General features: G+C 58.8%; 2 protein-coding genes across 4 annotated transcripts; one reads left to right on the forward strand and one right to left on the reverse strand.

The window, feature by feature from the left end:
* Window positions 1-527: 527 nt before the first annotated feature.
* On the reverse strand, window positions 528-7,883 carry AP4B1 (adaptor related protein complex 4 subunit beta 1). Of its 2 annotated transcripts, XM_074850575.1 has the most exons (10): window positions 7,684-7,883; window positions 7,384-7,608; window positions 7,054-7,184; window positions 6,446-6,593; window positions 5,304-5,800; window positions 4,500-4,583; window positions 3,450-3,553; window positions 3,072-3,279; window positions 2,500-2,781; window positions 528-2,218 (listed from the first exon to the last, which is right to left on the reverse strand). In XM_074850575.1, the coding sequence occupies exons 1-10, from the start codon at window positions 7,794-7,796 to the stop codon at window positions 1,791-1,793; spliced, it is 2,220 nt and encodes a 739-aa protein (XP_074706676.1). In that variant the 5' UTR covers window positions 7,797-7,883; the 3' UTR covers window positions 528-1,790. The 2 variants fall into 2 exon arrangements, with proteins under 2 accessions (XP_074706676.1, XP_074706677.1); XM_074850576.1 differs by lacking the exons at window positions 7,384-7,608; window positions 7,684-7,883 and having other exon boundaries at window positions 7,058-7,186.
* Window positions 7,884-9,320: 1,437 nt separating this feature from the next.
* Window positions 9,321-11,656, forward strand: DCLRE1B (DNA cross-link repair 1B). Of its 2 annotated transcripts, none has more exons than XM_074850578.1 (4): window positions 9,321-9,650; window positions 9,761-9,908; window positions 9,976-10,155; window positions 10,242-11,656. In XM_074850578.1, exons 1-4 carry the CDS (start codon window positions 9,462-9,464, stop codon window positions 11,102-11,104), a joined length of 1,380 nt encoding a protein of 459 aa, XP_074706679.1. In that variant the 5' UTR covers window positions 9,321-9,461; the 3' UTR covers window positions 11,105-11,656. The 2 variants fall into 2 exon arrangements, with proteins under 2 accessions (XP_074706679.1, XP_074706678.1); XM_074850577.1 differs by having other exon boundaries at window positions 9,408-9,650; window positions 9,761-9,881.
* Window positions 11,657-15,027: the final 3,371 nt, after the last annotated feature.

A 15,027-nucleotide genomic window follows, 5' to 3' on the forward strand; every position in this document is an offset into this window, starting at 1 on the left:
AATAAGTCATGTCTGTTAAGATCAACTGAAATAAGTACTTAGAAGTTATCAGAGACTGCTGATTTTTTACCCAACAAGGGGTCTGGATAAAAGGCTGGAAGCTCCAAGTCCCACCCCAAAGACAGGCTTGGTCCAGCCACAGCAGAGCGAACGACAGCTGGCCAACAACCTGTCAACTATTATTTTCTGAGAACTACTTAATGCCAACGCTTGAGCGCGGCTCTCTGCAAGGACAGGAACACAACACGTGCAGAAAGACATGGGAAACTCTTAATAGGAGCTCCGCTGCAGCTACTTCCCTACCTTTGAATTCAGCTGTAGGGAGCTCACCGTTACAGTAATTTGGCTTATGAGACTGAAATTAATTATTGCTCCTTAAAGCCTCGCTTCAAGGAAGCTGAAAAGAGAAAAGCCCCGTCTGAGGGGGCAGGGGCTGGGCTGCAGCTCTGTCTGCTCCACGGCAGCGATCGGATGGCTCCATCCCGCAGACTTCAGAGTTGAACCAAGAACTCCAGAAAACAGCCAGGAATGTTTTACATTTTTATTAAGGAAAATCAGAAAGAAAATCTAAAGCCTGTTTTTTAACAGTGACAGAAGTGTTTCAGTGAAGTGCATGGAAGGCATATTGCAATTGAAAGGTACAATAGTCATTGAAAGAAATTAAAAACGACAAGAAATCTTACAGAATAGGGTTAACAAAGCCACTTCTTAAGAGTATCGTAACGCCCTGTTACCGTAACCTCAGCCTTGGGCCAAGGAGCCTTCCTCAGAGTTCTGCCACTGTGAAACACGGCTGAGACACGGAAACTCTTCAGGACCCTGCCCAGAGCCCGACCCTCCCCGCGTTTCCGCGGAGCTGATGAAGTGCTGCGGACGAACTCTCCAAAAACACGTCCCGAGGCTGCCCAGAGTGTAACGGTAAAAACTGTGAAAAATTCAGTCAGGTAGTGCTGCACCATCTCGTGCACTGCACTGCCAGGGCAGGGTGACAGCAGGGCACGGAAAACAGACCTGTAAATACCCATTCTAATTAACAAATGGTAAAAATCAGCGTCAGCAAAAATGTACTATTCCCGAATTACCCAAGCAGCAATTCTTCCATTCGTGGTGCGGGAGCAGGCACCAACAGCTCCCTGACAGCTGCGCCAGCAAACCCGACCCGCGCACCCTGCGCCTTCCGACAGCCGCCCCGGGCCCAGGGAGCCGAGGGGGGAACTTCGGACGGGGCAGTTCATGATTGCAGTAACACATTTCAACTAGAAAATACAGCTCTTCCTCTTGAAAAGAAACGGGCCTGCTCCAGCAGCATGACGGACCCTGTCCGCCCACCTCTGACCCGCAGGCGAAGCTACGGGCAGAATCTATCAGACAGAAACGTAAACCACAGGTAAAGGGAGCCAAGAGTGAAACCCTTCTCTTCACTGCACGCTCCTCTTGATGTGGGGGAAGCAGCAGCGTCCGGGAGTCTCTGAACTTTTGAATTATTTACAACACACGTGAAAAAAACTGCAAAACACATCCCCGAATTTTGCTTGTTTCTGGTTCCATCAGTTCATCAGTCACATCAGTGCCTCGTGGCCATTGCCACAGATGCCACCAGCTCTGTGACTCACGAACATGTCACCTCGTCCTTCCCCCGCCCAGAGGGAGGCCAGACCCTTCCCCCCCGCCCCGTCTGCGTGCCAGGCCCAAGGGCCGCTCTGCTCCCGCAGGTTAGAAGTCCAAACCCAGCGCCAGGCGCAGCAGAAGGGAGAGAAACGAACCCTTGGTGCACCCTGAGCGGGGACCCGTCAGGAGCCCAGCCCAGCCACCGCCCCCATCACCGTCCTTAAGGCCGACACAAAGGTCTGCAGCGCCTCGGGCCTGGCCTCGCTCTGCTTCACCGAGACCTGCAGCTCCGCGTCCGCCGCCTCCAGCAGCAGCTCCGTCAGGAAGAGGCCGCCCGCGTCGTCCTGGGCGCTCAGATAAGCCTTCCAGGGCCACGCGCCAGCCCTGCTCATGGCAACCGTCTGGATGTGGACGACGTGAAGGGCCGTTTGCACCGTGTCCGGCTGAACGGTCCCGCCCCAGGGCAGAGAGAGGCGGCAGCTCGTGTCCAGGCTCAGCCAGGTCTTCTCAAACTGTTCTGCAGTCAGGTAGACATCAGGAATCAAGGTCAGGCTGCCCGTATCAGGGTGAACCTTGAGGACTTCTTTATTCCCTTCAGAAATCAGTGACTCTGAAACAAAACCGCAAACACGTGAGACGCAGCACACGAGGTGCAGCTCCCAGTTCCACACAAACAGCCCACGGAGCCATCGGAGGAGGATCCATCCCAGCTGGAGTCACAGCACCGTCGCGGCAGCCCCTGGGCTAGCGAGGGGGTGGCCAGTCGTGCAGGGCACAGGACGGTCAGAACACCCAGTCAGCGTTCTCCGTGATCTTCTTCCAAAGAAAACCACGTGAGAACATCTACTGATGAGGGGAGAACAGACCCCAGGTGGGGGTGAGGCGGGTTACCTGCGTCTCTGTTCCCGGAGTCGGTACAAGAACAAGCGTGAGAGGGTTCTGCCGGCGGGCGAGCGCTGACGAGCGCCCAGCGCTCCCGGCCATAGACTGGTGCAAGAGTATTGAACTCCGATGCCCACGTATTCACGGGTCGCTCAGTTTGGTCTTCCAGGAGCCCCAGAGAGGGGTCAGACTTGGGGCTACACAGGACCCGTTTCACTTCTTCCACTCCAGACTGCAGGAGGCGATAGTAGAACAACCCACGGTCCCGCACGGCCATATCCATCTCCTCCTCTGGGAACAAGAGACAGAATTTATGGAGAATCCCATCATCCAGATTTCCCTGAAGCACTAACCCTTAATTACTAAAAACAGATGCTCAGGGATCCAGTGTGAGCCTGTTACCAACCAGCCAGCCAGGGGCCAAGCAGCAGCCTGAGGCTTAAAGCCTCCTCACTCTCCTGACCCCGAGGGTCTCCTCACGGCGGGAGCTGACACACAGCACCCACGTGCTGGGGACAGGCCCAGAGCAGGCCCCAGCCGGCCCGTCCTGGCCCCCGGCGCAGCGGAGCGCAGGGACCCACCTATGCAGTAATAGAGCAGCCGGCCCAGCGTGTCCTGACACTCGGCAGGACGAGACAGGAAGAGCCGCACCAGCGCCGTCAGAAGCTCCATCTTCACTGCCGGGAACATCTCCGATTTCACGTTCTCCACAAAGTCCTCTAGAACGTAGGGGGCATTCGGTACCTTCTCACCATGGGTGCCCAGCAGCCAGATCAGCGCTTGCTTGCCCTGAAGGAATCACAAAACAACAGCAAACAGGCGCCATTTACCAGAAAGAGCGTAGACATGAAACAGAGACGAGAGAACGAGTCTCGTGAAGGTCTCCGGTCCACGCCCGCCGACCGCGAGCCCAGGGAAAGGCAAAGAGTCGTGTCCCCCATCGCCAAGAGCCGCCTCACCTCGCTGTCCTGGACGGCGTCCTCGCAGCTGGGCAGCGCCCGGCAGACCGCGTCCGTGCACTGCGGGCACAGCCAGACCAGGTCCCGGAAAGCCTGAACCACCGCTGTGAGGAAACAGAACGCTCAGCATCCCCCAAGAGTTAGAAAAGCACTAGGGGAGTAAAAAAAAGTCATTCCAAAAAACCCCACTCCAGAGATTTTGCACATCTTAGCTCGGAAGGTCAGTGCCATGCCTGGGACTGATCTGAGACACCCTCCTTCGCAGCCCCGTGACACCGCGTTTGTCAGAGCAAAAGTTGCCCCAAGTCTAAAATAAAGCACTGAAACTTTAGATTGGTCCTTTGGCTGCTGGAAAGTAATCTCTCTTCTGGACATTCCCCAGCCTTTAAAAAGACACTGACTCATGATGCTTCAGACACACAAGGTTAGGATGACAAATTAAAACTAAGACCAATTCAAAACAAGTCTCACGAACCTTAGGTCAAAATTTGAAAGGCTCTGCTGCCCACTTACAGGGACACCAGCAGCTTCTGCGATCGAATTCAAGAGCTGAGTGCGAGCACGTGATGTTCAAAACTGAGTGCAAAACCATTTAACAGAGCGGTCAGAAACAGCAGCGGCAGGAGGTCAGAGCTGAGGGCAGGCGAAGGGGAAGGGAAGCCTGGGTACAATTGAATCAGACTATGACATGAGCAACAGAGACCACAAAGATTTAAAAGATCTATCAATCATCTTGGCCCTCAAACAGACACTAAAAGTCTCTGCTGGGTCCCTCACTCCCTAAGTCAGCAGGTGGCAGCCAGAAAGGAGCCTCCACATCGGACCATGAACGCAGCTACGACCACCTCCCCCTTCACCACCGGGTGGATCCTGAGGAAAACTCCAATGTCCGGCCACACGACTTACCCCAGCTCCACCCAAGGCTTCCACCTGAAGATGCCAACGGAGTGAAAAGCCAAATGCCTTTGAGAGCCTTGAGTCTGGGAACACGAGCCCCAGCCAGGCCCCTTCCTGAAAGCATAAGCCGGGCAAACAGCTGCAGGTGATTACCTGAAGTGATATGTTCCTGCTGGAGCCCCAGGAGCTCTGTCAGGATCCCCACGCACTGATCCGTGTACGTCCTGGCAATATTGCCTGCAGAGATGCCAAGGACATCAAAGCCAACCTTTTATCAGAGCAAAATAGGAACCACGAGCCCCACTATTCATCACAAACTCACTTTAAAGAAACAGTATTTCTCTTTTCCTTTTTGACTACAATTTCTAAAAGTGCAGCCAAAGAGTTTGTTCCCCTCCCAAGGAATACGTTCCTTTTTCTGAAGCCACGCCTCACAATAAGTCTGAACTTTTCTTAAACGTAACAGGCACAAAAGGCATTTTAGCATCCCTGGCTTTCTCCTTATGAATACCATAGAAACTCACCTATTTTAAAGCTTACAAAAACAAAAGTGCCCCAAATCACCTTCCTCTGCCCCCATCACAACTCAAAGAACCAGCAGGTATGGGGGCAGCTCCTCCACCCACTACCCAGTTCCATTCAACGCTCTAAGGCTCGTTAACAAGATGAAATGACACAACTTCTTCAGGGCACCTCATCAGAGCACAGACAACTGAACGAGATTCGAGGACTTTATGTGCAACCTGAAACAGTCCGAGGCCAGAACTTCGGAAAGAACCGGCACAGTCATGGTTTAGAAACACTCAGACCAAACGCTCCTGGGATGCTGGTCTGCAGAGGGCTCTGCTGCCTCAGCACAGACCAGGGATTTGGCGTCTGCCCATAAGCTTCAGCAGAGAAAGGCCCATCCCAAGGACCTCGGCTGCGGCCGCTCCAGAGGCGGGACTCGGCGCTCACCTATGGCGAAGATGGCCCCTTGGGCGAGCTCCACCGACACATCCGTGCAGTAGCCCTTCAGCTCCTCCAGCACTTGCTGTACGTTTTCATCGTTCACCAGCTCGCACAACACCTCCATCTTCTGGCACTTGATGTAGTGAGGCTCCGAATACGAACAGAAGAACTTTTTGTAGTGGCTGCTAAAATGGCCGGGGAGGCTACCGAGGATCTGCCGCACGTGGCAGAGCGCGGTGAAGCAGAGCTCCCTGCTCTCAGAGGTGCAGGCAGACAGCAGCGGCCCCTTCACCCTCACCAGCACGTCTGCCTGCACGTGTGGGTACTCCCTGGCCAGCACCAGGAAAAGCTTAGTGGCTGCCATCACAACGCTGGGGCTGCTGCTTTTGAGACAGTCGTCCAGTAGATTGAGTATGTCAAAGAGCTCCTCCTCGCTGCGGGGTCTGTAACGCAGGAGGAAGGTCAGCACCTCGCTCTGCCCCCACTGGTCCAGATCAGCCATCCTGCCGAGGGAAGGAACAGCCTGCAGGAGCCACGAGGGGCTCAGAGATCCGCGCTGTGCAGAGCAGAGGCCTCAGCCCCTGCGTTTCTTACGCCTCTGTTCCAAACCAAACACCACGACGCTACCTCAAGAGAACTGACCCGCTCAGCACACGGGCTTAACTCGGTATCAGTCACGTGCACTTCCGCTGGCTCTAAGTCAGACAGCAACACTGACAAGAACCCTGGGCAGAGCAATACCCCTCTTCTGCCAGGGCATGTAGAATTACCTCCAGAGAAGCTAATTTTTTCAAGCAATGGAGAAGTTATTTATGTTTCAATGCATTGGGAGAAACATACCAGAACATATGTGTCCCACAAATATATCATCTGTGCTATCACCAAAAATACCTAAACACATTAACCTACAGTTCCAAACCAAACCACCAACTGAAGCAAAGACTCCCTGGAAAAGCAGAGCATCTCAGATTTCCTTAAGACCTTTGCATAAAAGTAGTGTAGTTTCTTTTAGCTTGGGCACCTCCACCTTTGGGTGCCTGACTCCCCCCTCCAGGTCCCAAGAGGGGCGCAGGAATACCCGCCCTGACAGCCTGCAAAGGGCAAGAACAAGGATGAAGCCTCCGGCACCATCCTAATACCCAACAAACCTGTTGAGGAGATGATGGGCGATGGGTTTGTTGATGACAACTCCTCCCTCCTTCTTCAGGATCTCTTCTAAGGCCCTCAGACAATTCACGACTACAATAGGATCCTGGTCACGGAGCAAACTGTACAGCTCATTCACCAGTGCACCGTCTGCCAAGGAGCAGAGGTGCTCATATCAAATTCTGCAATTTAATCGCTGTCTTTGTGCGTTTATCACAAACAGGAGATACAGCTTGAACTGGGAGCAGCAGTCAACAAAACCTCCAGCTCTGCAGCAGAACCCACCCTGGGCACAACTCTTCCCTGAAGGTCTGCGGATGCGAGAAGGCACCCGGCCCGTCAGGGGCTGCGGGAGCGGGCGGGTGTGGCGGGAGGCCCTGCAAGAGCAGGTGTGGAAGGGGCGCGCTGACGCAGAGCCTCGCAGCACCCGGCCTCTCGGGAACGACTCGATAGCAGCGACCGCCGATCTACCCTCCTCCTCCTCCCTCTGCCCTGCGGCCGCTGCCCAGAGCGGCGAACCCCGGGTAGACCGCGGGCGCGGGTGTGCTCCGGGCAGCCCTGTGCCGCGTCCTCCTCCTCCTCCCCCCCGGCGGGCGCGGAGCCCCCTTACCCACTTCGGCGTCTCCCTGCAGCTTCACCATCTTGGCGCAGCCCAGCACGGCCGCTCTCCGCACGTACGAGGCCTTGTCCCGCAGGCCGCTGAGCAGGGGCTGCTGCAGGTACTCCTGGATGCCGGGCATCCTGCGGGCGGGTGTCAGCGGGGCCCCCCGGTACCCCCCACCCCCGCCGCCCCCTCCCGCCGCCTCGGGTACCCCGGCACCCCCAGGCACCCCGGCACCCGGAGCCCCCGCGCCCCCCTCCCGCCGCCCCGGGTACACCCGGACCCCCACGCCGCCCCGGGTACCCCGGCAGCCCGGGGCCCGCCCCCGCCGCCCCACACCTGAGACCGCACATGCTGCGCAGGGCGAGGCCGCGCACGGCGGGGCTGGGGTGGGCGCAGTCCTTGCGGAGGCTGTTGACGGCCAAGAGCGCGAGCTGCGGCTGCCGCGGGGCCTGCGCGCGCACGTAGAGCGACACCAGCTTCTTCTGCACCGCGTCGGGCGCGGCGCCGGCCTTGACCATCTCCGGGAACAGCCCCGACACGTCCGCGCCCTGCGCCATGTGCCTGCGGGGGACGGGGCTCAGCGGCCGCCGGGACAGGACGGGCCCCGCCGCCGCCTCCCCCCCCCGCCCGTCCTACCGGATGACGCGCAGGACGGCGGCGCGGTACCGCAGCCGGTCCGCCTGCACGTGCGGGTTGGCCAGAGCCCGGCGGAGCTCCCGCAGCGCCTCCTCCCCGCCCAGGTACGGCATTAGCACGGGAACGGGAACGGGAACGGCACCGGCACGGAAACTGACCAGCGCCGCTCCAGCCCTACAGAACGACGTGACCCCGCCCACACGTAAAACGTGTCCCCGCCCCCTACGTAACGACGTGGTCCCGCCCCTACGTAAACTGTGTCCCCGCTCCTACGTAAAGACGCGGTCCCGCCTCCTACGTAAACCGTGTCCCCGCCCCCCACGTAACGACGTGTCCCCGCCCCTACGTAACGACGCGGTCCCGCCTCCTACGTAATGACGCGGCCCCGCCTCCTACGTAACGACGTGGTCCCGCCCCCTACGTAACGGCGTGTCCCCACCCTCTACGTAATGACGCGGTCCCGCCCTCTACGTACCGACGTGTTCCCGCCCCTACGTAACGACGCGGCCCCGCCCCTACGTAAACCGTGTCCCCGCCCCCTACGTAACGACGTGTCCCCGCCCCTACGTAATGACGTGTCCCCGCCTCTACGTAACGACGTGTCCCCGCCCTCTACGTAAGGACGCGGCCCCGCCTCCTACGTAACGGCGTGTCCCCACCCTCTACGTAATGACGTGGTCCCGCCCCCTACGTACCGACGTGTCCCCGCCCCTACGTAACGACGCGGCCCCGCCCCTACGTAAACCGTGTCCCCGCCCCTACGTAATGACGTGTCCCCGCCCCCTACGTAACGACGTGTCCCCGCCCTCTACGTAACGACGTGGTCGCGCCTCTTACGTAACGGCGTGTCCCCGCCCCTACGTAATGACGCGGCCCCGCCTCCTACGTAACGACGTGGTCCCGCCCCCTACGTAACGGCGTGTCCCCACCCTCTACGTAATGACGCGGTCCCGCCCTCTACGTACCGACGTGTTCCCGCCCCTACGTAACGACGCGGCCCCGCCCCTACGTAAACCGTGTCCCCGCCCCCTACGTAACGACGTGTCCCCGCCCCTACGTAATGACGTGTCCCCGCCCCTACGTAACGACGTGGCCCCGCCCTCTACGTAAGGACGCGGCCCCGCCTCCTACGTAACGGCGTGTCCCCGCCCTCTACGTAAGGACGTGGTCGCGCCTCCTACGTAACGGCGTGTCCCCGCCCCTACGTAACGACGCGGTCCCGCCTCCTACGTAAACCGTGTCCCCGCCCCCTACGTAATGACGCGGCCCCGCCCCCTACGTGACGGCGTGGCCCCGCCCCCTACGTAACGGCGTGGCCCCGCCCCTACGTAACGACGCGGTCCCGCCTCCTACGTAACGACGCGGCCCCGCCCCCTACGTAAACCGTGTCCCCGCCCCTACGTAAACTGTGTCCCCGCCCCTACGTAATGACGTGTCCCCGCCCCCTACGTAACGACGTGGCCCCGCCCTCTACGTAAGGACGTGGTCGCGCCTCCTACGTAACGGCGTGTCCCCGCCCCTACGTAACGACGCGGTCCCGCCTCCTACTTAACGACGCGGCCCCGCCCCTACGTAAACCGTGTCCCCGCCCCCTACGTAATGATGTGGTCCCGCCCTCTACGTAACGACGTGTCCCCGCCCCCTTCGTAACGACGCGAGCCCGTCCCCTACATAACGCCTCGGCCCCGCCCTCCGCCCCGCGCCTGCTGCGCCTGCGCGGCGCCGCCCCCCGATTCGGCGGGAAGCAGAGGCGGCGGCGGGGTCGGTGTCCGCCCGCCATGAGCGGGACGCTGATCCCGGGGACGCCGATCGCCGTGGACTTCTGGAGCGTGCGGCGCGCGGGTGGCGCGCGGCTGTTCTTCCTGTCGCACCTGCACTCGGACCACACCGTGGGGCTCTCCAGCACCTGGAGCCGCCCGCTCTACTGCTCCCCGCTCACCGCGCGCCTCCTGCCCCGCCGCCTCCAGGTAGGTGCCGGCCCCCGGCCCCGGCCGCCCCCCGCCCTGCCCGGCCTCACCCGGCCCCGGCCCCGGCCGCCCCCCGCCCCGCCCGGCCTCACCCGCCCCCCGCCCCGCAGGTGCCGGCGCGCTGGATCCGGCCGCTGGAGGTGGGGCAGAGCCACGCGCTGGGCGAGGAGGTGACGGTGACGCTGCTCGACTCCAACCACTGCCCCGGCTCTGTCATGTTCCTCTTCGAGGGTGCGTTCGGTACCATCCTCTACACAGGTACGGGGCGGGCTCCCGCGGGCCCTGCCGCGGCCGCTGCCCCACCCTGACGGCCCCGTCCTCGCAGGGGACTTCCGCTACACGCGCGCCATGCAGGGCGAGCCGGCGCTGAGGGGCCGCCGCATCGACCGCCTCTACCTGGACAACACCCACTGCCACCCGCAGCGCCCGCTGCCCTCGCGGCAGCTCGCCACGCGCCAGGCCGCCCGCCTCATCCGCACGCACCCGCGCCACCACGTCGTCATCGGTGAGTGCCCCGCGGCGCGCCCGCCCTCCCCGCCCCTTGGCGGGGACCGGGGCCCTGGCGCGTGCCGCTGACGGTTCTCCCCGCAGGTGTGTACAGCCTGGGCAAGGAGACGCTGCTGGTGGACCTGGCCGTGGAGTTCAGCACCTGGGTAGTGGTGAGTCCCTGGCGCCTGGAGCAGATGCGGCTGCTGGAGCTGCCCGACGTCTTCACCGCCGAGGAGGGCGCCGGCTGGATCCGTGCCGTGGACGTGGCCGAGATCCGCTGGGAGACCCTCGTCAGCTGGAACGCGCTGCACCCCACCATCGCCATCCTCCCCACCGGCAGGCCCGTGAAGGTCACCCACCCCAACATCCACCCCATCCCCTACTCGGATCACTCGTCCTTTGCGGAGCTGTGCGAGTTTGTCAAGTGGCTGAAGCCGTGCTCGGTCATTCCCATTGTGAGGGGCAGCACGTGCCAGGTTTACTTCCAGGAATACCTGAGCTCCGCCCCCCAGGCGCTGCCTGACCTCGAAACCCCAACGCCCGCGCAAGAGTCTGCGCAGCAGCAGAGCACGAGGAGGGAGCGGGAACCCACGTGTCTCTTGAGAAGAGCTGCCCGGCATTCTGCGCCCCGAGGAGTTGTTTATGAGTCCCCGGAGAAATGTACTGAAAAATCTGAAGAGTTTACAGGTGTTAAGGTTTCTCAGCACAACTACCGTGAGCTGGCTTTCTGCTCAAAAGAAGGGTGCACTTGTCACACGGGCGAGGAGGAAGCGCAGGAGGAGCCAAGCGCGGAGCAGCCACGAGCAGCTCGCCCCGCGAGCCTGGCGCCCGTTTCTGATGAGCACTTTCCAACTGGGTTTGCAGAGCAGTATTTACTCACTCCCTTAAATGTCCTAAAGCAGAATTCCTCACAAAAATTTGACAAGCTGGTAGAAGATTTCTTTAGGAGGGGAAAAGCGTCCTGAAAACCCGTGTGACACTTGCCGACCTGGTTGAGGGCCGGGACTCCGGAGGTCTCACTGCTGCATCCTGTTCTCTGAGCTCGAGTCTCCCATCAGGAGACAGGAGCTCAGCTGTGGGGCTCTGCTTTCTTTATCTATTATTAGAGGACAAGGAGGAAACTTAGAAACAGTTTGTAGGTGTTAAAGATTTTTAAAATTTATTTATTTTTATACCTCAGTTGACATCTGTCGGGTCTCCACACTACACCCGGGCAGGGCGGTCCCACTGCGTTTGTGCCTTGTATCGCTTTTTGCAGTGACTTACCTGTTTCTTGTGACAAGGCGCTGCCAGGGTGATTCAAGCTGCAGAGGGCGTGAGCTGCCTGCAGCTGAAGTAATTAATGGGGATGGATGTGATGAAAGCAAGAAGGGGGAATCTCAGAGCCCCAAAGATTCTTCTTTCTCCATGTCTGTAATGCCACGTTGACAACGAGCAGTTCATTCCAAGATGCATTACAAATATTATGTATTAAGGTACATTTAAAAAACGGTGCCTAAAGAAATCTAGAAAATGAAGTGCCTCTATTAATCTATTTATCTATTAATCTCCTAATGCCTCCAGACAGCACTGCTTTTGCATGCAGCCGGACGCAGTTCTGCTCTCCTGAAAGCGCCGTCTGAGTGTTCACTGTCCGTGGTTTTTCAGGTTACTGGCTGGAAAAAAACAGACCTTGTCAGGGTTCCCGAGTTCTGGACTTCCCGGAATGGGTCTCTCTGCAGTCTCTGCGCTCAGGTCTGCGTGTCTGAATTCTGCCTGACTGCAAAGCGCTTCTGGCAGCTGCCAGCATTCTGCCAGGCCCGCTGCCTCCCCGCCCACTGCTGGTTCTTATCACACAGTGGCAAATGGGATGGAAGATAACGAAACATCTGCTTCGTGGTGTGAAGTGCTCAGTCTTAGCAGCGTTGTTTGGAAGGGACACTGCGGCTGAGCAGCAAAGCTGGCGCTGTCAGAGGTGAGGCTCCTGCCCGCTCCGGATCGACAGCGCAGAGCCCGGCCTGGCTGGCGCCGTCAGGGCGCGTCGCAGCGTGACGGTGCCACCGCGGAGCCTGGGGACGCTGCCGCCGTCCGTGACAAACTGCCCTGGAAATGGCACCAGTTGGCTCCCTGCAGGGTCAGGGCAGCCACACTAGAGTGCAAATGGTCACTAGCACTTCCCCAGAGCAGCAAACCAGTTTGTCACTCAGCTGTGTCTGGCTGCCTTTTCGTTGCTTTCAACACAAAACGCCTCACATGATCTGTCAGGCCCAGAGTCTGTTCTGAACACGTCTGGTGCCCTGCGGGGTCTCTCCAAGACCGTCAGCCGGAGGGGATGGATGCCCTGAATCGAGCCGGAAGAGGAAGCGCCTGCTCTGAGGGCTTGTGAAAAGCAGAGGCGCCTGTGGATGCAGCCCCCGCGCCTGTGGAACCCGGCTGTCCCGGCAGGAACAGCCCGGGTGGGCACGTTTGGGAACCCGCTCGGCAAACAAGAGCCCTGGGTCTCCCCAGGCGGGTCCTGCCCGCCCGCTGCAGGCGGTGCCGCGGCCCCTGAGACACCCTTCAGAGGGGTGGCAGGGGCAGCTCAGCCTGGCGCTGGCAGCTCTGCACTGCTCCTCGCAGGGTTCTGTGGGGACTCTTCGCTAACTCAAACTCAGGGCCCATTGGGTCAGCGTGAGCGGAGGCGTCTGTGCCTCCTGTAACGCCTGAGACTGCCGGGGAGATAATTGTGCTATGCGTGTCGTGTTTTGTCTGCTGCTGGCTGCCTCGGAGATCCAGGCTGTTATTTAATTATTGTTGATGTTTAAGTGACTCACTGGACAGGCAGGTGAGCGAGGCGCTGCCCAAACTCCCCGATCCCACGTCCTGCTCTCCCTGCAGCGCCCCTGCTCCGGAGGGATATTTGCCTTCTGAGTCACTGCTCCATTCAGGCCTGTTGCAAACGACCTCAGAGATCCGATGCGTTCGCTGCTGATGTTTTGTGGCATCCAGCCTTTCTTCTGTTCTTATCAACCGTTCTCATCAATAATTTATTCAAGTAGATGAAGTAGAGAACCTCTGGGCAGAATGGAGTTGCAAATGGTAATTCTTTACAGAGGCAACTCTGATCTTTAGATCCTGCAAAAAGAAGTGACAGAAGCTGGGGATCTGCACCCCATTTCTGAACACTTGGTTAAAACTGCACAAGAAATGCTGGCTTTTGTTACTAGAGCTTAAAAGGTAATTCCTGCCACTTCAGAAGGAAATGATCCAAATCATATAGAGCCAAGGAAACCTAAAACCTCTCTGTGGCTTTAAAAGGCAATAGAAGCAGGAGAGACTTGACCAACAGTGGGGGATCTTTGCCTCAGCTCTGCCGGTGTATGAGGCATTTGAGAGTGCCACACGTTTCCTCCCTCTCTTAGGCGTTGAAATACTACTTCTGTGCATTATCCTAAAATCCTGGAAAACAAAGCACAGTCTTGTGGGGAAAACTGGCAGTGCAGTACTGCTGAGCTCTGAGGTTTCTGAGAATCCTTCAGTCTCCTGCAGTAAGTACCTGGCCTCTTACAGGCCTTGTTCTCCCTCGTGCTTGCCTCCAGAGTTTCCCTCTCTGCCTCCCACCGGCCCGGCTCACAGGGGGTGTCTGTGCAGCCCAGAGCTGGAGCGTCCCGTCCTCCAGGGGCTGAACACGCTGCTCCCAGCTCAGCCACGCGGGCCCTGTTGGCACGGCTACCACAGGGGTGTTTTGCTCACAACAGCGACAGTGAGAAGCTGTAGCCAAGTGTTAGCTTGGCTGTGGGGTATCTAAGGGCCGTATTCTGGGAAATTTAGAGTTATCCCAACAGGAAAAAAAAAGTGGTGCTGAGACCAAAGCCCTCCCAAATCTACACGCAGAGCAGAGCACGCTTGAGCTGCTTATCTCTGTTCCACAGTTGGGAACCAAGCCCCAGGGGGACGGAACGACTCACCCGAGGCCTTACAGAGGAGCTGGGACCAGCCGAGTTCCTTTTGGCGACCTCTCGGCACTTTTAAGAAGCTGTGATCAAACGCGGGCGTGTGGTGAGGGCGGGGCGGGCTGGTGGTCCTGGGCGCGGGGCTGCTGCTGCGCCCCTTGTGCGCCGCTGCCTAGGGAGGCCCAGCCCCGTGCGTGACAGCGCAGGCGGCTCCAGCTCCTCTGAAACAGTAAAAAAACATGAAGGTGTGTCCTGCCTCTGCTGCAGAGGAGGGAAAGCAGGTTGCTGCCAGGAGGCCGGGGTAGAGCTCACGTGCTCCACGGCAAACGGGGGTGTGCTGGGAACAGCCCAGAGCACGCTCGGCGCCTCGAGCCCCTTCCCCTGCGACGGGGCTGGAGCACTTCCGACAGCTCCTGCCTTCTCTGCTGGCAGCTGCCGTCCACTCCCGCAGCACTGGTGGTTCTTACTGTTATTTTCTAGATAAAAAGAATCATGTGATGGGCAAATCTTCACCAAGAAAACTAATTATGAGTTTATATCATTTCCTATATGGTGTGTTGTAGCTTTGCGCTTACTCCAAATTAACCTCAAACCTAAACTCTCGGACTTGGTGCTCTTTTATGGAGCCCTCTGAAAAAGTAGTAGAACATGGAGAAAAGGACAAAAAGGGAGAGTCACCTGATAGTCACATGAGGCGCCTTCTTCAGATGCGCTGCTGGCTGGCTGTGGGTGTTCTGTGTGCATTTCTGATCCCTTCTGCTACGTTTGGGCCCTTTTGCTAAGGTCACTACAGCGCCTTAAGTTTTCCCTGTTGTCACTTTGTCCTTGGCCAAATACCAGCACAGGGGCCGTGAGCGCAGTGAATAGTTCGGGACAGAGCTCCCTTGACGGGAAGGCTCTCGGCCCTGGCTCAGGGTGTCTCAGACATGGTGAGCGGGTGCCCGGGAAGATGAGGGACCCCACCAGCACGTTCATCC

Source organism: Strix aluco, chromosome 25 (genome assembly GCF_031877795.1).
Source record: "Strix aluco isolate bStrAlu1 chromosome 25, bStrAlu1.hap1, whole genome shotgun sequence".
In the NCBI taxonomy this organism is placed as follows: Eukaryota; Metazoa; Chordata; class Aves; order Strigiformes; family Strigidae; genus Strix; species Strix aluco.